Source organism: Pristiophorus japonicus, chromosome 13 (assembly GCF_044704955.1).
Source record: "Pristiophorus japonicus isolate sPriJap1 chromosome 13, sPriJap1.hap1, whole genome shotgun sequence".
NCBI classification, from domain to species: domain Eukaryota; kingdom Metazoa; phylum Chordata; class Chondrichthyes; family Pristiophoridae; genus Pristiophorus; species Pristiophorus japonicus.
This window is the reverse complement of record NC_091989.1, coordinates 168,373,546-168,399,615: the sequence shown is the minus strand read 5'-3', so window position 1 is coordinate 168,399,615 and position 26,070 is coordinate 168,373,546. Positions and strand designations below refer to the sequence as shown.

General features: G+C 40.7%; 1 protein-coding gene across 1 annotated transcript in view; it reads right to left on the bottom strand.

Annotated features, from left to right (window-relative positions):
* Positions 1-226: 226 nt before the first annotated feature.
* crispld2 (cysteine-rich secretory protein LCCL domain containing 2) overlaps positions 227-26,070 on the bottom strand; it is a 46,736-nt gene continuing 20,892 nt past the window's right edge. The window contains exons 8-15 of the mRNA XM_070898253.1: positions 22,853-22,913; positions 21,213-21,279; positions 19,999-20,132; positions 18,466-18,509; positions 18,274-18,346; positions 16,151-16,226; positions 7,557-7,690; positions 227-5,430 (exon numbers count right to left, since the gene is read on the bottom strand). Of these exons, the coding sequence (XP_070754354.1) occupies positions 5,379-5,430; positions 7,557-7,690; positions 16,151-16,226; positions 18,274-18,346; positions 18,466-18,509; positions 19,999-20,132; positions 21,213-21,279; positions 22,853-22,913 (641 nt within the window). The 3' untranslated portion in view covers positions 227-5,378. The remainder of the gene's footprint in view (positions 5,431-7,556; positions 7,691-16,150; positions 16,227-18,273; positions 18,347-18,465; positions 18,510-19,998; positions 20,133-21,212; positions 21,280-22,852; positions 22,914-26,070) is intronic.

Sequence of the window (26,070 nt, the reverse complement as noted above, 5' to 3'; positions counted from 1 at the left end):
TTGAAATTTGATACAGCAGAACCACTTCAGGGGGAAGTTAAGAGTCAACCACGTTGGTCTGGGACTGGATTCACATATCGGTCAGACCAGGTAAGGAAGGCAGATTTCCTTCCCTGAAGGACATTAGTGAACCAGTTAGGATTTTACATCAATCCAATAGCTTCATACAGCTGAAGTAAATCGTAACATTTTCTCGCTGGTTGAAAATAAGCAAACATCCAGTCACTGACAATATAAATGATCAATTTATTTAAAATTTCTATGTTTGGCAACAGTTAAAAATGATTACAAATACATTTGTTCAATAAACATGCAGAGAATGTATTTACACTATTTATCCATTTGCTGTACAAAGATAATAGTAAGGTATTCAAATTCCTCCATAGAAAGTAATCATAGACATTGAATAACAAAACAGCAGGCTGAGGTGGCAAAGACCCCAACACAACACTAACCACAATCCAGTAAGTGCTTCGGAATAGGAAAGTAACACATACAAAGCTACGGTACTTCGTTTTGTTCATCTCTTTCCTTTTCCTTTTATATAAACCCTACTTCATACCATGAAGGGATTGTACTTTCAATCCTAATAGTTTACATTAGAAGAGGATCCTGCAACATACTCATGCCCATAGTATGAATGACTTTAAATGTCAGTAATGAATCATGCTAAGGCTTGTCAATCAAATAGTAGCCTTTTTAAACTGTTGGAAAACAGATTTATTGTAAAAATTGTAGTCGCCTGGTATTTTGGTACTTCTAAACTAACCATTGCTTGAAAGTGGTTTGTTTAAAGGAACAATTTCAATGGGATTGAATCAAGCATCGACATCGGACAACTAAAAGATATTGTCACTTAGAAGTTGCATTTAGTACTTGGGACAGATCCAGCAGCAACGTCACAAATATCATAACACATAACAGAGGAGAAAACAACAAAGCAAATCTGTTGATGAGCAGCTAAAAACGAACCTAATGCAATTATGGAGCTGATAAATTTATTGGCGAGCAAACTCATGTCCAGCCATTAAGATTGGTACCCTGTACTCTGAAAACACATATTTGTCTTTGAAGTTAGTGAATGTTGCACAGCCCTCAACAGAAGGCAGAATTATCCCGAAGTGGCAAAACAAAATGTAAATACCCGTTCAGAATGTCTTTGCCTACATTCTTCCCTGAAAGTGTACACTTTCCTGAAATAAGGTTCTACTAGTCAGTCAGCCAGTTAAATCTTAACCACCGCTCCCATTTTCTCACATGGTAGCTGCTGGTAATGGAGGCTGGCTCCACCAGAGCCTCTGGGCATGGAGGTGTGGGTTGGTGCTTGGGGTGAGGATTGCCTAGCAATACAGGTCCAGCGGGGTGGTCCGCAACCCTGGGATCTAACCAGCTTTTTCCCTCCACATTCCCGGAACACGGGAGCTAGATTTTTCATGCCTCCCTCCCCCTCTGCTATTCTACTGTAACCATTTACCCTCCTCTGGACCGTCTATTGTTTCTTTACTAGTCCTATTATCATCCCTTTTATCATTCAATCATTCCTGGCCTCCACTCTATCACTTTCCTCATTCCCCCCATCCCTTTTCCCTAACGTCTGTACTCGCTTAAAATCGGTTAATCTCCAACATCTTCAGGTTATAGACCTGAAACATTAGCTCTGTTTTATTTTCTACAGATGCTGCCAGACCTGCTGAGTATTCTCTTCTTATTTCAGATTTACAGCATCTGCATTTGTTCTCATTTAATTTACAGTTTTATTCAAAGGGATAAGCATCAATGGGCCTTTCCTCATCCCCGGAGTTTTATTATGTTCTTGTAAGAGAGCAATCACATGCATGGCCTCATTTTTAATTGCATTGTGAATTTAAACCACTGAAATCTCTTGTCTCTACCAAAAAAAGTGTTTTTCATTTTAAATTATGAACTTTCCTCTGCTTAAAGTTTAACAACTTCTGACAAATTGAAAAGTTAACTGTTCAGCGTAGATGTTAGGTCATTTAAAAAAAAATTCCAACAGTAATTTCTGGGCAAGTTTAACTTGAAGTTTAACCTCGCTCTAGAACACCCCACCTAAACCGCTCGGCCTCTCTACCCCTCTTTCCTCCTCAAGACGCTCCTTAAAACCCACCTCTTTGACCAAGTCCTGCATTAATTTCTACTTATGCGGCTCGCTCGGTGTCAAGTTTCTTATTTCACGATACTCCTGTGAAGCGCCTTGGGATGTTTCACTACGTTAAAGGCGCTATTTAAACACAAGTTGTTGTTGTTGAATCTTCTGTTCAGAATGGAAACTAGCAGATGTCAAGATACCCAAATATTCCGAGTTCTACTTTACCTCATGTTTAAGTTATTAATACTAGTTTAAAGAACACCTATCTAACCAGTGCCTGGATTTTAATTGTATGAGAATTTGAAAAGGAACTATTAGGTGTGTGATATGGAATTAATATTAAATAGTACATTCACACTTTAAGCATCTTTTTTTGTTGGGAGGCAAATCATTACGAGCTCTGAAAATGTCTCAACTTTAGAAAATAAGGGGAAATCTTGAGAGTAAAAAGTGTTTTTGGACAAATTTTCTTTATACTCCAGAATTTTTCCAAAGCTGTGCAGAATATTATGGGAAATAATATATGGCACAGTCAGACATAAACCCAATTTCAGTCCAATATAATGTCAGACTCATTAAAGAAAGCAGATACAAAACAAATAAATATACATAATATAATTTAGCACATAGAGCCTTTTCATTGGCACAAACCTATTTATCACACTGAATCACACCACAATATTTGAGAACGGTGCACTGTGGAAACAGTTGCATTTAATGTTTGCAGAGGCTGTGGTGATGGAGCAACACAGCTCATTTGAGCACCTATGTACGGTGCCATGGAGTGATGGGCCATAGTTTCTTTTGTTGCCCACTATTCCCACAATCGTGGCAGTGTGCAGATTCCCCACAGGTGGTTGGAAAATGAGACACAAAATTGCTTATGTGCTCCTGTGCATCTCACAGTGGCTACTTCAGAGCCGCATTGGCAGTGGCGCAGGATTGGACCTCCGCTGGATTCCCTTGGCCACAGTTGGTGCGTGTCCCAGAGATCAAGAACAAGGGGAGTTTTGTTTTTAAATGAGGGATTTACAGAGAAAAAACACATCTGCAGCCTCTGTCAGGTAGTAATGGACAGAGTGTTCTAAACAGAGAATGGCACTGCTTGGGAGTATGTTAGAAAGCTGTGCACATTGAAGTGGATTTGATGACATAAATGTGGCAATGTAGTTTATGTAACCAGATGTCTTGAGCTCCCTACCACAGTTTCATTTTATAATATACACAATTTCATTTTGGTTTATCCTTCGAGAGCGTTCTGATCGGTTTGAAATTACTTTTGTCATCACAGCCAACAAATATTTCCATTCAGTTCCACCTCGTATGACAGGGAGAGGTTGAAAAACGTACAACTCTAATGCAATGGGGTCAACTGACAGAAATATAATTTTATTGTGAAATAATGCACTCAATTTTATAATGTATTAAAAATAGTTGATGATGGTTGTAAGTCTATATAGTTTTATATATATAATATATATATATATAATATAATGCCATAACAAAAATCAAAGTGGTTGAGCAGCTATCCTCATCCCTGTTGGCCCGATGCAGCAAAATAAATTATATTTAATAATATAATTCGAAGTTGCACATGCAAAAATTAATTCTGGAAACATCTTCCAGATCTCTGATGGTTTGCAGGTATGCAATAGAGAAGGAAAAAAACATTTTGCATTGAAAAATTAAAAGAAAACTAAACTAGTGGTGAATCCAATACATTACTCTAATCTAATCCATTATTCATTTAAATAATGAGTGAGTTTGTCACCTCATTGCCATCATATATTTTTCTATGACTTACTGGTGTGACTGAGGACATGGTTTTGAAATAAAATTCCTCCTATCTCTCCCGAACTCCCAGCCTTCCAACCATGACAATAGTTTCAGTAATGCCCCTGAACTGTTACATCTACCAGGACATCAATTACCCATAATTCTCAACAGGAAAATGGTACGACATGGTCATGTGGTCTAAAATAAATGAGCAAAATGTGCTGTGACATGAGAAACAGGACATTTCTGGCAAGCACTGGGAGTAATTAAATGAAAGAGGAATTATGACATGTTTGCTGTGAAAGAAATTATTTCACTGAGGTTTAGTTTATCTTTTAATCAAGTTCATATGAAGCATATTGGACAAACATGGGTGAAATACAGCGCTGTGTGTGGTGCTCACATCGCTTGAGTCAGTATTTACACGAATGGCACAGCCACAGGGCGCTTACAAACTCCAACACAATGAGGCACCACCTAAACATCTGTGTAACTCATTCCTTGTCCACTGTAATTTGTATCAAATACACAAATTCCTTCCTTTTGTCTCAAGTCATGCACCATGGCCATGATTTTGCTCGTGGAATGACCTTGTAGTTGGCAAGTTCAAGAATGAGCCTGTGGACATCTGATGGGGTGGGGGTGGGTGGGGACATAACTATAGAAAAAGAATCTACACATTCAGATGTAAGTGCAAGGATATCGTTTCTGGGAACAAAGAACGAAAACGGAATTTTGCATACATTAGAATGTAACAGTCACATGAGACCTTTCGCACAAAATGGATATTTTTCACTTCAAAGCATTCAAGCCAAATGCCATGCTAATAACTTTTGAGGTGAAACCCCAGGCTCCAGGTATCTTCAAAGAAAAGGCACCATTGTTTTGTTGTGCAAATGACAGCAGCATTTGGTAGATTAACCTGGATGTCCACCAATATTTACTAGCCTTCAAACCCATGTTCGCTTCCAGCTAAAAGAAAAGCTGCCATGACTTCAATACCTTCATGAAGTCCTGAAGGCTTAGGCTTTAACTGTTCTCTAGAATGTATTTCCTAAAATGTACGCACATGGTGCTTTGCCAGTTTGCAGTGAAGCAAATAAATGTAAGAGAGACACACACACTAATTCCAATAGATTGCACTGAAATATATATCAAACCAAGAGTAAATGCTTAACTATATTAATATGGAGCAACTTAACTTATAGACTTACCAGCACTGCTGTAAATAATTATATTTCTGCCTTTAAACGAAATATTAAATTTATTATATACAAAAATGATAGGAATGTTCAAACCAGAATCCTTTTTTTTTGGCAGATGAGATGCAAGATTTGTAGTCTGAGAACGTTATTTAATTTTTCTTTTGATGCAGATGATCGCTTTTGTCAAGTGTGCACAGTTTTTGTTAATGTTTCTTATGCTAGTGCTTCCTGCCCTCGGTAACCAATCTGGTAAACCCAGAATAGTTCTGTCCCAATTGTTTTCTCACTCACGCCACCGCAAATACTCTGAAGGCTTTCCCATCATGAGGGTTTTTTATACTGCAAGAAAACAAATGACAGAGATGATCAGTGTCATGCCAGCATCGAGTGTAATGTCTCTAAATATAGTGGACTTTCTGCCGCTGAACCACAGCAACTTTGCAGTAGAAACAATAGGACAGACAAGCATTTATATAGCGCTTTTCATGATCAGCGTGTACCAAAGCGCTTTACAGCCATCGAAGTACTTTTTGAAATGTAGTCACTGTTGTTATGTAGGAAACATGGCAGCTAATTTGCACACAGCAAGCTCCCACAAACAGCAATGTGATAATGACCAGATAATCTGTTTTTATGATGTTGATTGAGGGATAAATATTGGCCAGGACACCGGGGATAACCTCCCTTGCTCCTCTTCGAAATAGTGCCATGGAATCTTTTACCTCCAACTGCGAGAGCAGACAGGGCCTCAGTTTAAAGTATCATCCAAAAGACAACACCTCCAACAGTGAAGGGAGTATTGCACTGGAGTGTCAGCCTAGATTTTTGTGCTCAAGTCTTTAGGACTTGAACACAGGACCTTCTGACTCAGAGGCAAGGGTGCTACCAGCTGAGTCACTAGCTGAAGTGGCGTGGAAGCCCATTTATGCGTGTAAAGGGAGTTTTATACGCACTTCTGGAGAAGTTACAGAGGTGCTGTGGCAGAAAGTCCGAAGAAATTCAAGGTCAAGAATGGGTTTTTATAAATAAGACTTGAATGGAAAAATAAATTGGGCGGGATGTAAAACGGGTTGCTCATTCACTATTCCCTCGTTCCCGATTTGCGCCGCTGCCCTCGACACATCTATACACCTTCATCTTTGTTTACAAGAATTCCTACATGCACAAACATCAAAAAACTGCAAGTAGGGCGTTCCCATCCTATATCCATATTTAAAGGGAACTCCCGCCCGTTTCAGATGGTGGTTCCTGCCACCTGGCCCAAGCCCCATCAGAAACAAGAACAACAAAATCCTTTATGCCCATCAGTGCCCATTCCTGGGGCATAAATAATATTAAAATTGGCACCAAAATCAATTTTTTAAAAAACTTTTCACTCCTGAAACCTTCGCCCCGATTTATTATGTAGCCATTAAAAAGCTGAAATTAGATCCATATTGAGCAAATTTTAAAAAAAATACATGAAGTGTTTCATTGTTCGCCAATCGCTACCTTTTCTATCAACTGCTGAAAGACAGCTGGCATTTGTTTCCCAGTCCTTAAAGTTCTGAAAAAACATCCGGTGTTTTGAGAGTGTAATGCTTAATAAGAGAATGACATTCATGGTCATTTGATCAGCTCTTGTAGCAGAATGCTGAGATTTCAGCCCAGGTAATCAAAGAACACCAACATTTCAAAACCCTCCAGGTGCGATTCTCATCAGTTCCCTGCTGAGCAGCACAGCAATCCACCTTGGAAACGGAGGGGAATAGTCCTTTCAAAAATAGCCCCACACCCATAGTGTTCCAGCAGCGAAGGGAGGTGGATGTGTGTGACTTCACCTCCCTGCACTTCTGATTGAAGAACGAAACTCAGTGGCAGTGGGGGAAAAGGATAGAAATTCATGAAAACCATCTTTTACATAAAATTCTACAAATGCAATTTTATATAAATGAAGGTTGCTTTATGACCGAGTTAAGTCAACTCCAGACCACTGGATGTCATATCCAAGCATACGTTCCTAATATATAAAATCACTTCCCATTTATTGAACAGAATCCCCGATCTGGGGATAATATGTAAATAAAGAACACTATGACAGCACAACACTTCTGCAATTTAACGACCTACACAATTAATGCAGTCAGGTCAAACACTTCCCCTCCCCAAAACAAAAGTTATTTATAACCAGACTTATAATCAGGCTGTAATAAAATTCAAACTATCTGGAATTGTTCAAACCAGATTTACATATGAAGCTTCAACCAAGATTGGAATGATCCAGGAAACCAGGACTGCACACTATCTACTAGTTCATTTCATTTTGTTTCTTTAGCAAAAGAATATTTCTCCCCAAATATTTCCTCTCACCTCAGCCTGCTCCAGCTGACAAGTCTCAACAGCCACCTCACCATCTGACAACAGCCATACTTGCAACAGGGCGAGATGGCCAATAACAAGTCTTTCTTCCCTTTTCTGACACTTACCTCTCTGACTGAATTCCATTTTTGGAGGCTCCTACGTATCGGTTCTTCTTCTCCACGGGCTTCACATCTACAAGTCCGCCAATGTGGTTCTTAATCACACCAGCATGTACCGCTGTTCGACAGATACTGGATCTCTGGAAGATTAGCAGAAAAATGATTTCAATCCTTCAGTGCTCTGTGCAGCTCAATTCTGGGCAACATTTGCAGTTAGACATTCCGTCTATATATGGCAATGATAAAACGAGCCGTTATATTAGAATGGACTCTCGGGAACAAAATGTCCTTAGTGCTGTTTGCCTTCAAGGACATAAGAATTAGGGGCAGGAATAGGCCATTTGGCCCCTCGAGCCTGCTCCGCCATTCAATATCATGGCTGATCTGATCCTGGCTTGAACACCACTTCGCCGCTCACTCCCCATAACCCTTGACTCCCTTATCATTCAAAAATCTGTCTATCTCCACCTTAAATATATTCAATGACCCAGCCTCCACAGCTCTCTGGGGTAGAGAATTCCAAAGATTCATAATACATATCTGTTTCATTATTAACTGAGTAGGGAAAGATTTTTTTTTAATCAGTTTTGGTGTAAAATGGATGGTGATTTTCATTCGCTCAGTCTGCATTTAAATGTAAATTCTAATCTCAGTTCCGGCAACAAGTTTGCTTTTTCAAAAATACTATTCTACCACTAATCCTCTCAGCTCAGTTTACAACCTGGACTGAGTGGTTGGGGTGGTACCAACAATTAGAAGGAAAAACCACTCATCCCTCTTAACCTTGGCTAGTAGAATGAGGGGGAGGAAAAGAAAACTGAGGTTTCCTCATTCTAACTTGAAGAGGTGTCGGTTATTTTTCTGTGTTGTGATGATGTAAGGAACACAGGAAAGAGGCTTAGGTTAACACCATGTCACCTTTTGCCATTGCCATTGAGTTAAAGGGAATAATACTTTTCCTGGGTATTGATAGATTCTATTGTGATAGGCCTGGACCAAATCAAATTAAGCCGCCCTTCCTAGACGGCTCACCATTTGCTAATAGGTCCTTTCCAAACATTGGTCCAAAAATCACGGTCTCTTCGGGCGTGTACGATGTGCGCACGCACCTGTAGATGCCCCGCAGGTGCCAGATCTCAGCGCGCGATACCAGCACTTGCAAACTGTCAAAATGTCTTTTGATAGTTCAACACATCCCCGGGAGAAGGGCATTCGCAGGCAGAGATTTGGGCTATTTGCCCAGCTCTTGCCCAGCGTACGGCCTGCTTTTACCAGCGTAAGCGTTTTAAAAGAGAGAAAAATAAAATGTTATCAATAATATTTTTTTTTTACCCCTATTAAAACATTTTTTTTTTTTTTAAATCAAAAATATTATTTTTTGTCTAAAACATTTAATTAAATTCAATTTCAATTAATTTTAAATATGTGAAGTGTTTTTATTTATTTTAAATGTTTGTGTTTTTGGGGTATCCCCATCCATAGAAAACTATGAATGGGGATACGCCATTTTCATTGGTTGGTCCAGCCCATGTGATCCCAGGCTGCACATACGCTCCTGGAATACGAGGGCCCCTCCGCTGGACTGTGCAGGTAGGCCTCGGAGCGCAAGTGTTTGTTCCTCCGGAGCCGCCAGGTACTTTCGTTAAAAAAGATTTGGTCAAAGGCATCCGCCCGCAGAACGCCTCCGACCGCAATGTCTGGGCCATTATCTTACTGTAAGGACAATGGGCATAACTCCCTCCCCAAACTCTGTGTTAGATCCCAGCTGACCCACGGCACCATAAGTGTACCATGCAGTGTCAAGAACCGCAAGAGCTAACTAATGGCAAGTCAACGGTTGCAGAGCTCAAACCCACAGCATGCAAGCTCTGTTAAACTGCTGCGCTACCAGGTTGCCAGCTCAATTAATTTGTTTAGGCTTCCTCTTGTGTGCATTAAAATAGTTTTTATACATCTGGAGTCCTTCCGCTGCCTACCGTGAACAGTGAGAGTCTGGCTGGGGGCTGACCACCGTTGCTATTAATATACATTCTAATCCATTTATATTATGCCTGCCATATGATTCTGATCAGAAAGGAAGCACATTGCCAGTTAAATTGTTAAAGGTGCTCCCAGTGCACATAACAGCTCATTGATCACAAAAGGCAGAAGAAACAAACCACTGTAGCTATTTTAGTTGAGGTAAGCTTTTGGGTTTGGAATTTGGAACTCTTAAAATTTGATTTTCTACAAAATCTAAATCCAACGACTAATCCTGATCCCATAGGATAATACATAATTCTCCCGAAAGAAACTGGGGACCCAGACTCTTCTTTGCCATTATCCAATAAAATGCCTAAAAGTGTAAGTACATGTTCACCATTATACCAATAGGGATTGGATACAGACAGAGCTCAATTAATTAGACCACTGGTAAACAGACCTATACTCTGCCATGAGTCAAGTGAAATCAGAACCCCCACCCCGACCCGCACCACATATGCTAAACAATAAGGATCATACTTTTCATCCTCTTACAATTAGATGGGCAGGGATCAGAGATTTATTTACTCCCTGCTAGGTCAACAAGAACATAAGAATTGTGAGCAGGAGTAGGCCATTCAGCCCCTCGAGCCTACTCTGCCATTCAATAAGATCAAGGCTGATCTTCGACCTCAACTCCACTTTCCTGCACTATCCCTTTATTCCTCTAGAGTCGAAACATCTATCGATCTCAGCCTTAGATGGTCTCAGCTCACTAGACTTCTTTTGCCGCCGATAGCAACCACTTGCTGGTTCTCCCTCCCTACCCCTCCCAGCTAAGGCCAGGATATGAAAAATATAATTGTCCCTCTAAGATGCACACAATTACGTTGTTAAACAACTTACATCTATATAGCATCTTTACCGCAGTAAATCATTCCCAATAGGAAACCTTGCGATATTGGAAGAGTTAGGGAAAATGACTAAAAGCATGGCCAAAGCGATAGGTTTCGAAAAGGCCTTTGAAGGAGGAGTGAACAGTAGCAAAACAGAGGTGTATAGGGGGACTGTTCCAGAGTGTGGAGCCAAGACAGCTAAAGGATCTGCAACTGAATATGGAGGAAAGAGAGGAGCCAATATAGAAGAGATGATAATTGAAAGAGTGGAGTGTTCTCAATGCTGCACCTTTGGATGTTTTATGAAGTTAAAGTTGCTATGTAAATGCAAGTTGTTATTGTGTTGGTTGGAGAAGGTTATGGCATTAAGGAAAGGTCTGGTTGTGAAGCAATTCGTAGAGCAGAACAAAGATTTTGAATTTGATGAGTTAGGGAATGGGGAACCAGTGGGCAAACACAGGACTGAGAAGGGACTCAGACTTGGTATGGGACAGGATGTGAACAGCAGAATTTTGGATGCTTGACTTGATGTTGGACAAGCAGTCAAACAGTGCAGTGGTGAACATGAAGACTGGGTGGTGCTGGAGAAGTAGAGCTGGGTGCCATGAGCATACATGTGGAAACTGACCAAATGCCTGCAGATGATGTCACCAAAGGAGATAGGTGCGTAAAACTGAAGGGACAAGAGCTGGGGCACAGCTGATTCAGGGGCGGGTTAAAGATGCAGGTGTTTTCAAACGCCATTTCCAAATTCAAGTATTCATGAATACGGTCAAAATATCCCAGTTTAAATATAAAGTCACATCATCATCATAGGCAGTCCCTCGAAATGAGGATGACTTGTTTCCACGGCAAAAAAGGATGAATTCACAGGCGTTTCAATAAAGGACCTAATATTCCAGGTCCTGAACTACATATTGAAGGGTGGAAGATGCCTGTACGTGGATTTTTTTTTAACGTGTGGTGACTGTTGCACACCAGCCACCACACGGGTTTGACAGAGCGAGGTCTTGGTCCAGTGGCAAGGGTTAGCCAAGATAACTGGAGACCTGCTCTGCTGCATGGGTCTAGTGCGCACACATATCGCAGTGTGGGCTGGCCCGTGCTGCCTCTGGGCCCTCGCCTCTCCTGGGCCCCGATCACATCCCTCTACAATCTCTTGTCGCTCCTTCGTCCGGACCTCGCCGCTCCTGCTGCATCTGCCACAATTCACAATTCCTGTTATCACTACCACTTAGGAATTTAGCAATAGGAAACATTTCTTTACCCCTGTGATCATAATCCAGCCAAATAAATTTGTTTTTATGTCACAAATTTACTTCAATAGAGAACACTACAGAACAATCAAGTTTCCGAATAACAAAACAATAAAGCAACCATAGTCTTCGGTCATTATGACATAGACCTGCATGTTCTGCATGAAAAGAACTGGTTGTATTCTTAAAAATTTTTTTATTACACTCAGGCTAGACAACATTAATGTCTTATTGTTCTTTTTCTATCTTGGACACTGGTGAAGAAGCTGTACTCATTAGTTGGCAATGCTCCATCTGTCAGCCGCGATTTACTGCCATTGGGCATAGCAAAGCACTCTGGAGATGTGCAGGAATGCGTTTACTTTAGTCATAGTCACACAGTGTCTCCATACATTCGCAGAACCTGGTTCGTTGAAGAGTCACAAAGATTTATCACATCCAGGCCCTTTCCCCAAGAACTACATAGAATTCGTACGACAAAATGGATTGAATTTGAACTCAAGCTCTTGGCTTAGCTGTTACACAAAGGGACAATCCCATTTTGATGTTAATCTTATATAGCATTGCTCCCTTAATCTGGGATCATTAAAATGATCTAATTTAAAATGTTGCATTAAATGCAGGAGAATGACGTACATGCAGGTACAGTTACTTTGTTTTATTGCTCATTTAGAACACATTTACTAGTGCAGTTTCATAAAGTTAACATGTACGCTCACTCACTGTGTAATATAGAGAAAAATAGTATTGAACAGAGTGAAATGGAGACTTATCCTGCTTGTGAACAGGATGTAACAGCAGACACAATGGTGATTTAACAACTGTAAAAGGCATGAAGTCCTTTTTTTAAAAAAAAACCTGGGCTTGGAATTTTCCCAATTCACACTAGCTCATCCAGATTGTAGGTAAACACATCAATTTGGCCAATCGAAAAGTTCAAACATGCTTAATCTGTCCAATCAATGCACAGCAATTAACAAATGTTGGGACTACTTGGCCAAATTAAGTCAGAGAAATCCACGATCAAATGTACAGTGCTCGTGACAGACCACACTGCGAGTACTGTGTCCAGTTCTGGTCACTGTGACACAAGGAAGTCATTGAAGCACTGAAGACAGTAGAGGGAGGAGCCACAAGGCTGATCCCTAGTATCATGAGTCTAAGATACTTTAGTTTTTCAGTCCGGAAAGGAGGTGTCTGAGAGAGGACCTTATAGAGGTACATAAAATAGTGCAGGGAATAGTCACTAATAAATCCTAGAAGGAATTCAAAAGAAATCAAATGGCAAATTCTGAAGAATCTTCTTTACCCAAAGATTGTTTAGAATGTGGAACTTGCTACCACAGCGAGCAGTTGAGGCATCTAGCATAGATACATTTAAGGTTAAGCTAGATAAGTACATGAGGGAAAAGGAATAGACGGTTATTCTGATAAGGTGATATTAAGTAGGGTAAAAGGAGGCTTGTGTGGAGCATAAACACCGGCAAAGACCAGATGGGCTGAATAACCTGTTTCTACGCTGTCATTTCCATGTAATTTTATGAATGGTAGAAATAAATCTGGAATTTAACTTTAAATTAGGACAAGGATGCACAGCTTCAAATTAATAAAATGTAAATTTAGGAATGACATCAGGAAATTCTTCTACACACAGAATGATGAATGTATAGAATACATTTCCAGATGAGCCAGTGAATACCCTGGAATTATTTAGGAACCATTTAGGTGTTGCAGTGGCCGAACTTTAGGGTCTCTTTGGATGGATGAATTTAAATGGGACTAATGGCTTTCCTCATCCATACATGTCGTATGATGTGTGACCAGCGCAAAGTTAAGTGAGATAATGATTTAATTTGTTCAGCTGAACTTTATGCCAAAAAAAGTGCTTCTAGGAAAAAATAGTCACTAACACTTTCTCATTTGTATATCCATTATGCACCACTATACAATGTGCAATCATGAAGGTATCTAGCCTTGTATACTGCACAAACATGACAGAATAAAAACTTGACCATTAACAACACTGTATTTCAAATTTGATTTCAAAATTCTCATCCTTATTTTCAAATCCCTCCATGGCCTTGCCCCTCTCTATCTCTGTAATCTCCTCCAGCCCCACAACACCACCCCCCGCCCCCCAAGATGTCTGTGCTCCTCGAATTCTGCCCTCATGAGCATCCCTGATTATAATCGTTCAACCATTGGTGGCCGAGCCTTCTGTTGCCTAGGCCCCAAGCTCGGGAACTCACTGCCTAAATCTCACCGCCTCCCTTTCCTCCTTCAAGTTGCTCCTTAAAACTTACCTCTTTAACCAAGCTGCTGGTCACCTGCTCTACTTTCTACTTATGCGGCTCAGTGTCAAATTTTTTATCTCATAATTCTCCTGTGAAGCACCTTGGAACATTTTACTACGATAAACGCGCTATATAAATACAAGTTGCTGTTGTTTTACTATTGTGAAGAAGTATTTCACTGTTAAGGATGTGTACATTATTTTTGTCAAGGCACTGTACAACAAGAAGTACGGGAATTCATCTCTAAGTGATGGATAAAAGCTAACAAGATGTTTACAGGAAAACGAATATTTAAAATGTATGTAGCGTGCAGGTTAATTTCCTTATTAATCAAACACTATTATTCCAGCAACATTTTTTGTCGCAGCGTGAACTTCAGCAAACGACAGTACGAACTTTGGCTCACCTCTCTCCCATAAATGTTATCACCCATCTCCCCCACTCATACACTACATCTCCAATTCTTTCCTCATCGTTACATCCTTCTCTCTCCTTTATAGCAATGCTTATGCTACCATAGTCTGTCCATATGAAACATTTATTGCCGTCTCTCATTCCTTCTTTCTCCTTCCAGTCACACAAGCTCGTTTTCAGCCCAATTATCCTTCCTCTCCCTTTCAGATCCCAGTTGTTCCGTCTGACATTGCTGGATGATTTTTTTTTGGCAAACCACCGCTATTCATTGCGTGTCCTACTTCATTCATTTCATCTCTTTCTAGATCAGTAATGTGTTCTGACACATAATTAGGCAAGTCCTGTAAAAGCTGTTCATTAAGTGGAACACAACAAATTAATTCTGGGAACTTCTACAGTTTAGAGTCTACAGTTGAGGCCCTGTGCCACCATAGTTGTCCCTCTGCTGACCCTGCTGACATTATCAGAGTATATAACCCTCCATAGTGGATTCCACTTTCAACCAATTGTTTTATTAACATTTCTGATAGTCTATTTTTCTTTAATAGGCATGTGAGACAATGTGCTAAATCCTGAATTCTGGGTTTCAACTTGATTGCTTCTAAACTCAGAGCTACCAGAGAATAAATCACAACATTCCATCAATGTTGCAAAAAGGAATTGATACAAATTCTGATGGAGAGATTATAGAAATTTGGATAGAAGTTCAATAAATGCAATTATTAAATCAAAGCCTTAGCATTACTGCCCAAATAGATACCCATTAAATTCTGAATTTGCTATGTCGATTTCCACTCTGAAAGGCTTCACTAGTAATCATCCTATTCTCTAATGAGCTTTTCCTGGCTTTGTTGCTTCTACAGCCTTGCGTTGTGATTGTTGAGCCCAATCCCTACAATTACGGAGAACTAAGGGATACTTTACATAAACACTTCACTTTACATGTTGGTTTGAATCAACTTGTTCAATGATTCTCTCTTCTCCTCATGCCTGCAAAGTGATTGTTTTCTTTTATTCACTGTCTTTTATTTTCACTTTATATTCATTCTCAGAGATCTTTTTTTCTGTCATATTTCCTTTCTCATTTCACAATGAGGGATTATACATTCAAAGCCAGAAGCCTAGCGAAGAGAGAGTACTGTCCAAATCCATTGTACCAACCAGTCAATAATAATTATCTAATCTGTTTTGGATGTAGCTATCAGTGAAGAACTATGCTCAATAACTTCAGGTTTGTTCTGCTCTGAAAATTGGTTCTAACAGCAAAATCAGCACAACGGGGTCTAGAAAACAGAACACCATCTGCTGGAATGAACCAGCATCAAAACCACAATTGGCCATCACATAGAAAACAAAACTGAGAAAGAGTTTAACCCCCCTGAAGGCTTCAAGCTTTCTGTGTTGCATATAGTCACCGCAACAAGAATTTCCTGTTCTGGCTTTCCCTTTTCTCATTGCTGTTATCCAGCATTTAGAACTACTGTTATGACATTAGTGAAAGTATAGTACATAATGAAACAACATATGTTCAGTGAAACCTTTTGTGCAGACAAACGGTTTTTCTTTGCTCGTGGGATGTTATATTGGATTAGTGTCAAACATTGAGAACACAAGCTGCACTATCCGTCCCACAAAGGTGGGATCTTGACTTCTATTCTCCGCGCTGCTGTTATATTGTAAAAAGTGCTTCCATTCCCAGTAATGTTGATCCAAACATTTACTTCTGCTAACAGGACCTATATAATGCACGACAATCACAGAAAGGAAAATACACTTACATCAGAATAAATGTAGTTACCGATGACCCGTGCCCAGAAGGGAAACTCCTCCAAACAGTTTGGTGGGCAGTTAATTCTATGAATCAAAGAAATTAGTCTATCATTTGTAAAGTCCACAATAAAATATTTATCATAGAAATTAATTATAGGTTAATCAGTACAAGCTTGTCATTTCAAATATAATGAGTAATATCAAAATTCTTCAAATTAATTGCATATGAGCAGTCTTGAATCCAGTGTTTAAAAGAGATCAGCTAGAGTAGGACAGCGTAAAATAAATAACAGAAAGTGTAAGGTGGAAACAAGGTTTTGGTAAAGTATATATTACAATGAAGACCCGAAAAAGGGCTAGTGCCAGTCTGACTTTTATATTACACTCAAACTACAGTTTGTGGCTTAGCTCCCGGGGTGGCAGTGTTCACGGTGGCAATGACACACCCAAGTATAACTTAGTGATTGAGGCCTCGGCCACAACAACCTGTATCGATGTAGCGCTCTTAATGTACCAAACACCCCAAGGCGCTTGATCAATGGAAAATGGATGCCTAGCCTTTAAGGGAAAGATATTATTGGGGGATGAGCAAAATGTTGATAAGAAAGATGGGTATTCTGAAATATTTTCAAGAAGAGAGAAGTGGAGTGGGAAGGGATCCAGGGAGGGATTTGCAGAGAGTGGGGCGGAGGGTGCCGAAAGCACCATCATCAATTGTGGGACAAAGGGAAGAAGGCACACACCAAAAGACAGAGTCAGAGGATTGAAGACTGTGGGAGGGGATAATATCGCTGGAGGAGGTTGCAGAGATATGTAAGGGCAAGGCCATGGAGGGATTTGAAGATTAAGATGAGTTTTGATATATTAGGGGACAGGGAGCCTGTGCAGGTCAACAAAGATAAGGATGAGGAATGAGTGGGACTGAGTACAGGACAGGGTACAGTCGGCTGTACATTGGACAAGTTGGAGTTTATGGACAACGAAAAGGGCTTTGGAGTAACCAAATAGAGGTGACCAAAGCGAAGATAAGTGGAAGGGCTAAGGTAGGGTGGAGGTGGGAAATGTTGGGAATAGGCAGTTTTAGTGATGGATAGGACGTGGGTTTGAAGCTCAACAAGTCAATAGGAGTGTCAAGGGATGGAATCGGTGGCAAAGGAGAATTTATGTTGGGAGCTTTGATCTTCCTGATGTTCAGTTGGAGGAAGCTGTGACTTGTGACAGGCAATGTGACAGCATGGAGGATGTTGTGCGGTTGGGAGCGGTGGTAGAGAAGTACAGCTGGCTGCCATCAGCATACATATGGAAGCTAACCCTGCAATTGCTTGAAAATGCTGAAGAGGAGGGGGGCATAGGTAGACCCTTGAGGGGCTCCCGAGGTGACAGTGTGGCGGGAGGAGGGCAGGGTGGAGGACGACAAGAGAAGCCATTGCTGGAGATGCACTGGCTGTGTTCAGTTAGGCAGAAGTGGAACCACACAAGGGCAATCCCACAGAGCGGGAAGATACAATGGAGGAAGGTGGTGTGCTCAGCTTTGAGTAGAAATACTAAATGATAAAGAGCACAAATAGATTCTGCAGGAAGATGGGAATAGATAATCTGTTCTAAGCAGTGTAGTTTTCTGTGGCTAATGCTGGGAAGTGAGTTATAAAGAAGGACTATTCATCTGCAGCCAAAGTGTTCTGGTCAGATTTAGTTCACTTTCATTGTGTGGGAGTGGCAGCATGTGTGAGTGTGAGAGAAAGAAAGTTGTTTTCATTGGATAAGAGAAGAGTACACTGACTATTCTTGATCATGACATTATTAACACTGAGCACTTTCAAATACAATAGGGAGTAAATGAAATACAGATAATCCTCCTCATTACTGTCAATCCAAGCTTCACAATGCCACATTGGCATTGCAAGGGACTTTCATTGTTTCTAACACCTGCCTGTACAGTTGCTGAGGTAGAAACCCATGGTTTGGAACTAAATTTAAATCTCCAGTATAAAAAGCCGACTGTTTTAACAAAGCATAACCACATAATCTGTTAGTTCCAATGATGTTTTTCATAACATATCTTCATAACAATCTATAATGTTAATCTGAGTTTTTGGGGAAGAATAATTAATGAGCATTGTAACTGTCTTACCTGGGACAATGCGTAGCTGGCTTTCTGAATGGACACAGTTCAGCCACTGTAGTATAGCAGTCAACTGTCTGAGCTGGTAAGATAAAAACATATAATTAAATTCAGTACAATGACACCACTTCAAGTGAAGGAAGCCTGGTTATACACAATAAACTTTTTGAAACATATTAAAATTTGAAGAAATAAACTTACTGGTCACTTTGGAAACACTAAATCCATTGGCTGGCTTGAACTTGCTGTAAATAAATATCATTCAAGTTAAATCGAAGATCAGTGATTGTTTTTGAATAACACAGTTATTACAACTAATACCATGATTCCTACCTATCAATTAATCAGATATCATGTACCATGTTGGAACGCAACAAAAAAAATCAAACACCATTGAATCCAGTGCGGACTACTCTCATCTACACTTCCGTTATTCTGCCTCCCGGTAAATTGTTATTGCCAAGAAAATCACTGTTAGCTAATAACAAACCGATTAATAGTACACACGTACTCTATCTTCATACACTTCGCATTGAGAGTGAGAGTGAGAGTGAGAGTGAGAGTGAGAGTGAGAGTGAGAGTGAGAGAGTGAGAGTGAGAGTGAGAGTGAGAGTGAGAGTGAGAGTGAGAGTGTGAATGTGAGTGTGAGTGTGAGAGTGAGTGAGAGAGTGTGTGAGGTTGAGTGTGATGGCGAGAGTGAGGGCGAGAGTGAGGGCGAGAGTGAGGGCGAGAGTGAGGGCGAGAGTGAGGGCGAGAGTGAGGGCGAGAGTGAGGGCGAGAATGAGGGCGTGCGAGTGGGCGTGAGAGTGGGCGTGAGAGTGGGCGTGAGAGTGTGAGGAGAGAGTGAGGAGAGAGTGAGGAGAGAGTGAGGAGAGAGTGAGAGTGTGAGAAGGGCGTGTAAACCTGTAACAAAAGGATAACTAAAATGGAGCAATTGCCATGCCTGAGTTATTGATATTTTCCAGCTTTATTAGCCACATTTGTATGATTAATCAACTCAGTGACCACATGCCCAGAAATGTTCTACATAATTGCTTGACATTTCCATGGAGGTTCTCCGGAGATTGGCAGAATTCCCGGAGAAACGGCGTAATCGGCAAAAAGCAATCATTTACCCAGATTTCCTGGAATTTTCTCCTCTTGACATTATGGCAAGAGGTCGGGAGAATGGCACAACCTCGTGGATTTAAGTGTTGATTTGGTTACCAATGGTGTCCCATTTGAGTGAAAGAGCAAAGTTTTATTTTCTTCTCGACTCTGTATTAGTCCCATGACGATGGGATGCAAGAACTATTGTCCTGTGACCTCTCAAAGTAAGTTTCTCCAGTTAGTGCCCTGTCGTACCACACTTTATACTCACTTCTCACATCGATGGAAATTGGATCAAGGTGCACACACGCTTATTTTTACCATTCCCGTCTAGACTGCATACATTGACAGCCAACAAATTAATACACTGTGGCAAGCAATTACATAACATACATAGAAATGACAACATGGAAACCAGTCCATGTTGGTGCTTATCCTACACATAAGCAGTAATCCTAATCCATTTTATTTTAGAATTATAATTTACATTTTTACTCATGAAAGTTTAGGAAAATTAAAAAACCGAGTTAACGCTGGTTAATTTGAGCTTAACCATTAAGATTTTACTGCCGTATCAAAGTCAATAAATAGGGAAAATGTCTCCTTAGAATTGAATACTTTTACCCAGACAGGAGAAGCTCTCACCTTATAGATTGAATAGAATTTCTTGTAGACTTGACAAAAAATGGGATTTTTCCTTTCCGAGTGATATCCACAATTCCACCTTCTTCATTTCTGATAATCCCTTGGTGGACCGCTGCCCGGCAAATACTGGATTGCTATAAAGAGGCAAAATACATTTATTATACGTCTGCTGCACTATTTGACAAAGCATGAGAAAGTGACAGGCCCCTCCAAGTCACACACCATCCTGACTTGGAAATATGTCGCCGTTTCTTCATCATCGCTGGGTCAAAATCCTGGAACTGCCTCCCTGACAGCACTGTGGGAGTACCTTCACCACACGGACTGCAGCGGTGCAAGTGGACCCGAGTCCATGATCAGATCAGTCATGATCGTATTAAATGGCGGAGCAGGCTCGAGGGGCCGTATGGCCTACTCCTGCTCCTATTTCTTATGTTCTTATGTAAGGCGGCTCACCACCTTCTCGAGGGCAATTAGTTATGGGCAATAAATGCTGGCCTTGCCAGTGATGCCCACATCCCATGAACAAATTTTTTTTTTTTTAAATCCACGATAGTTCTAACAAACTCCCACGTGAGCCGCCGGAATGCTACAAACTCGGCTAGGATTCCCGGCCTTAAGTCGGAGACTGCAGGTCAGCGTAGTACGAACACAGCTTCTGCCTGTCCCTGAAAGGTCATCAGGGAAGGAAGGGACTCCGAACAGGGGGAGTTCCCACACCGTGACCCTCAGTTGGGAGTGGGTGTAGCTTCAGCATCACTAGGCATACCTCCCCGACCCCTGCAGAAGTGCAGCTCACCTAGAGTTCCAGGCCCGAGTTGAGGTCTGGACCTCTGAAGAGGATGACTATTTTTTTTTAAAGTTGCCCTCTTGCAAATGAAGGGAGGAGGGGGAAGGCCAAGATATATTTATTTCTTGGAGGGGCGGGGGGTGAGAGTAGGAGACTGGCACCAGCCCCCCCCACCACCCCCCCCACCCAATCTAGTTACACGTGTCGCCTCTGCTGGGGGTTACTACAGATGCTCCCCCTGCTCCCCCATCCATCAAAGGCTTGCTTCTCCTGGTCCCCACCCGTAACCCCGAAAGCCTTGGTGAGGGTAGCTGACAAGTGCAGGCACATCCACGAATTTACGCCGGGAAACGGACCTCTGTGGATCTTTGAGGCAATGGAGCTCAACATATCTAAATAAGCTAAGAGACAGCCCAGTCCTTACCGTTTCATAATAGAGTGTTCCAATTACTTTAGCCTTTGAGGATCGGCAATGCTTTGGGCACTTGTACCTAATCAACAACAAGCATTCTATTAGTCAACATCACTACACTAACTGCACAACACCTGAATATCAACTGGTCACAGCACATTTTGAAGATAAATTTCAAAATCTGAACTGTTCAAAAAAAACACTTAAAATATTTACTTAGAGGAAGTGTTCTCACTGCTTATTTAACACTGTGCGCTTTCTGGCCTCAACTCCTGCATAGCAACTTCTATTGATATGCTTTTGGCACAACAGATCAAATTTAAAACTTTGACATTTAAACCTGCAGTAAATAGCAACATCAACTACTTGGTAGTCATTTTTTTTAAGTTTAGTATCAGTGAAACAAAAATAGAAATGCCACAACATTGTGGAAAACAACAGAATTATTGGACACGTTACAAAACACACTTGAAAGATTCAGATTCAAATGTGTTTGACCTATTTCCAAGTTTTCGGTTTGAGTTTTGCTATGGAATTTGTATCTTCCACTAAAATGACAAATTTTTTCCTTATACCACAAATGCCAATATGGCTGCCATGCTTTGCTGCGCAGCTTTGCGTCACATGTAAGGAAGAGTGTGTGTATGATTATATTAAACCAGGGGATTTATAAAAAAGTAAAGGGTAATGACAGACATAGCATCACTAGTTATATTATTGTGTATTTTATCACATGACTGATCAGAGGACAACACCCTTTACATCAGGGTCTCCATGAGAATCCCTTACATTGTTGCTATATCCTGTAACAATATGATCCAGGAAAGGTTGGATGAAAATTGAGTCAAATGATTAGATATGAACCTCTAAAGCAACTTCTCTTAACTTTCAGGTAATGCTATTGCAGAATGTATGTAACATATTGAATAGCTGCCGGCTACCAAGATGCAATGGGGATTACTCAATTTCAAGTATTTAGCATCAAGTTGATTATTTTTTTTTCCAAGATTGCAGGTCTTTATGTGACACTTGTAATGTATGCACCTGTGAGTACGCTCACAGGTTTGTAGACCAGAAATGAGCCATGGCTCAGTGGGTAGCCTTCTCGCTTCTGAGTCAGAATGTCATGGGTTCAAATCCCACTACAGACACTTGAACACAAAAATCTAGTTGACACTTCAGTGCAGAGGGAGTGCTGCACTGTTGGAGACGCTGTAAACTAAAATAGTTGTAGAGCTGTTGCATTGTGAGTGGCTTAGCCAACAGTTCACAAGACTCAATAAAACTCCAGTCAGTTGGTCATCCATGATGAGGCATGCAGTTGTGATCCTAGTGGAAGAACTGGTAATGTGTAGTGTGATTGTTAAACCTTTGTTAATAAACCAACTAGTTCTTAATAGCAATGTGTTGCTATGAATTCTTAAGCAAAGAACCCATGAAGCAAACACATTACAACACTGGCTGCTCCAGTCCTCGTATAGTACAGACATGCTGAACGAGATGTCTACTAAATTGCATTTGTCGGTAGCTGAATTCTAATCATGTACATTAATGTTGTTATTCATGTCTTAATAATACCCTGTAAATTCATACATTGGAAATGCAAGAATAATAGTCATAAATAATACAGATGTAGGAAGTAACAAAGATACCTGTTGCAAGTTGTCCCTTTACATTTATCTCTCATTTTAGTGTCGCACTTGATGACTTGAGCTGAAAGGTAGGAAGACAGTCACATTTTACATAATGACCTAAAAGCATAGCAATTCAAGTCAAACAGAAAAGGAAATGGTCAGCATATAAAAGTTTAGATATAATGGTGGATTTATATAAAACCTTGATAAAACCATAGTTGACCCACTATGTATTGGGTTGAACGCGATCGGAAGGATGTTGAGGCAATAGAGAGGGTGCAATGCGGATTCACCAGAATGTTGCATGGTATAAGGAAATACAAATACAAAGAAAGGCTAAAAAAATTGCATCTCTTTTCATCAGAAGAGATTACAGGCGATTTGATAAAGGTGTTTGAAATTATGCGGAGATGAGATAGGGTAGATAGAAATGGACTGTTACTATAGCTGCAAGGTCTAGAATAAAGGGACATAGATATAAGATGAAATGCAAGAGATTTAGGGCAGAGAGCAAGAGAAATGTTTTTACACAAAAAATTGCAAGGCTGTGGAATGATCGACCAGAGTTAGTGACTGAAGCAGACCATGTCAACATTTAAGAATAGATTAGATAGGTGATTGAAGGAAAAGGGATTAAACCAGTATGTGAACATGGCGAGCACAATCCACTTCACTCGAAGCGTTGTGAATCTTTGGAATTCTCTACCCGGAAGGGTTGTGAATGCTGAGTCTCTGAGTATATTCAAGGCTGAGATCGATAGATTTTTCGAGTCTAGAGAAATCAAGGGCCAGGTAAGTGGAGTTCAAGTCGATGATCAGCCATGAATGGTGCAGTAGGCACGAGGGGCCGCATGGCCGACCGCTCCTATTTCTTACGTTCTTGCATGGGTTTTTGGAGTACAGCTCATGTGGCAGATAAACACCAAAACATGTCAGGATTAATCATGCTGATTATTGTGGCAGATTTCTTGGAACAAAAGCAGTTCTATAAAATGCAGTGGCCTCCTGGGAGAAATGAGATCCGTCTTTCAGCGAGTGCTGTCTGATTCAGCAGACCTAGAAAGAGCCAGGTTAAAGAGACAATGCAGACAATTTTAAACTTCACCACCTGGGTGATGATCTGAAGGAGCGAAATGTCTGCCCATTCTAGAACCCAGTGGCATTAAATCAATGGAACAAAAATCAGGCAGCTTTTATGAATGGGTGGACAACAAAAGGCAGTTGGTTTATTTTTACTATTTCCACCTCGTTACTGCCCTGCTCATGGTGCTAAATGGTGTGGTAGAGAGACGAAAATCACCGACACTGTCAGGGTCCTTCCAAAGCATTGATTGCTGGACTGCACTGTCTTTGCAACTTTTATAGATGTTGGCATAGGCACCAACTTGCGGAAAAAATTGAAGGATATAATTATAGTGCATTTTGAGCACAGTCAGGTGAGTAGACCATTTGCAAATGAAAAGCCTCTTGCAAGCCAGACCATCTGTTCTGGCCTCAGACAACGGAGGTGTGAAACTGTCTTTTGTTACGTCAATTAAATTACAGGTTTTGTTTTGTGCAACTAATTGATCCTTACATAACTGAGAGTATTTGATCAAAATGAGCCATTCACTCCATAGTATTAATTTTCACACAGTTTCTGCTCTGCAAACAAATCCATAGTGTAGATTCTAAAGTGCCTTTTATATTATTATAGAATCATAATAGAATGGTTACAGCATAGAAAGAATGCATTCGGCCCGTCGAGTCCGTGCAGGCTCTCTGCAGGAGCTCTTCAGCTATTCCCACTCCCTGACCCCTTTCCCCGTAGCCCTGCAATTTTTTTTCCTGCAGGTACCTATCCAATTCCCTTTTGAAAGCCGTAATTGAGTCTGCCTCCACCACCCTGTCAGGCCGTGTATTCCAGATCATAACCACTCACTGCGTTAAAAAGTTTTTCCTCATGTCGCCTCTGGTTCTTCTGCCAATCACCTTAAATCTGTGTCCTCTGGTTCTTGACCCTTCCACCAATGGGAACAGTTTCTCTCTATCTTCTCTGTCTAGATCGTTCATGATTTTGAACACCTCTATTAAATCACCTCTCAACCTTCTCTGCTCTAAGGAGAACAACCCCAGCTTCTCCAGTCTATCCACATAACTGAAGTCCCTCATCCCTGGAACCATTCTTGTACATCCTTTCTGCACCCTCTCGAAGGCCTTCACATCCTTCCTAAAGTGCGGTGCCCAGAATTGGACACAATACTCCAGTTGAGATTGAACCAGAGTTTGATAAAGTTTCATCATAACTTCCTTGCTTTTGTACTTTATGCCTCTATTTATGAAGCCCAAGACCTCGTATGCTTTTTTAACTTCTTTCTCAACCTGCCCTGCCACCTTCACTGATTTATGCACATATACCCCCAGATCTCTCGGTTCATGCATCCCCTTTAGAATTGTACCCTTTAGTATATATTGTCTCTCCTCATTCCTCCTAACAAAATGAATCACTTTGCACTTTTCTGCGTTAAATTTCATCTGCCACGAGTACGCCCATTCCACCAGCCTCTTGAAAACTTTCACTATCCTCCTCACTGTTCACTATACTTCCAAGTTTTGTGTTACCTGCAAATTTGGAAATTGCACCCTGTACACCCAAGTCCAAGTCATTAATACACATCAAGAAAAGCAGCGGTCCCAGTACCGAGCCCTGGGGAACACCACTGTGTACCTTCCCCAGTCTGAAAAACAACCATTCACCTCTACTCGCTGTTTCCTGTCACTTAGCCAATTTTGTATCCATGCTGCCACTGTCCCTTTTATCCCGTGGCCTTCAACTTTGCTGGCAAGCCTATGTGGCACTTTATCAAATGCCTTTTGTAATTGTATTAATTCACACAAAAATAACTCCACATAATCCCATATTTTATATATTAAATAACATATATTTCAATTTAAAACACATTTTTAAGAACAGCTGTTTGCTTATGAAGAAATAGACTAGAAAATATAATTATGTATACACAAGTTATTGCTAACCCATATGTAAATAGCGCCTTAAACAAGCTTGTCTATTTTAATATCAGGAAAAGGTGCAAATTCTAGCCTCCATAATTTTGCTCTGCTCTGCACTGTGCAGTTAAAGGTATTGAGTTGCCAGTTTATTTCTCGGTCCACGTGTAGCCTTCTGTTCTTGGACCATCACCTCCCAGCTACACACTGGGAAGCTGTAGTCAGGGGAGGGGAAATACAAGTTGGGT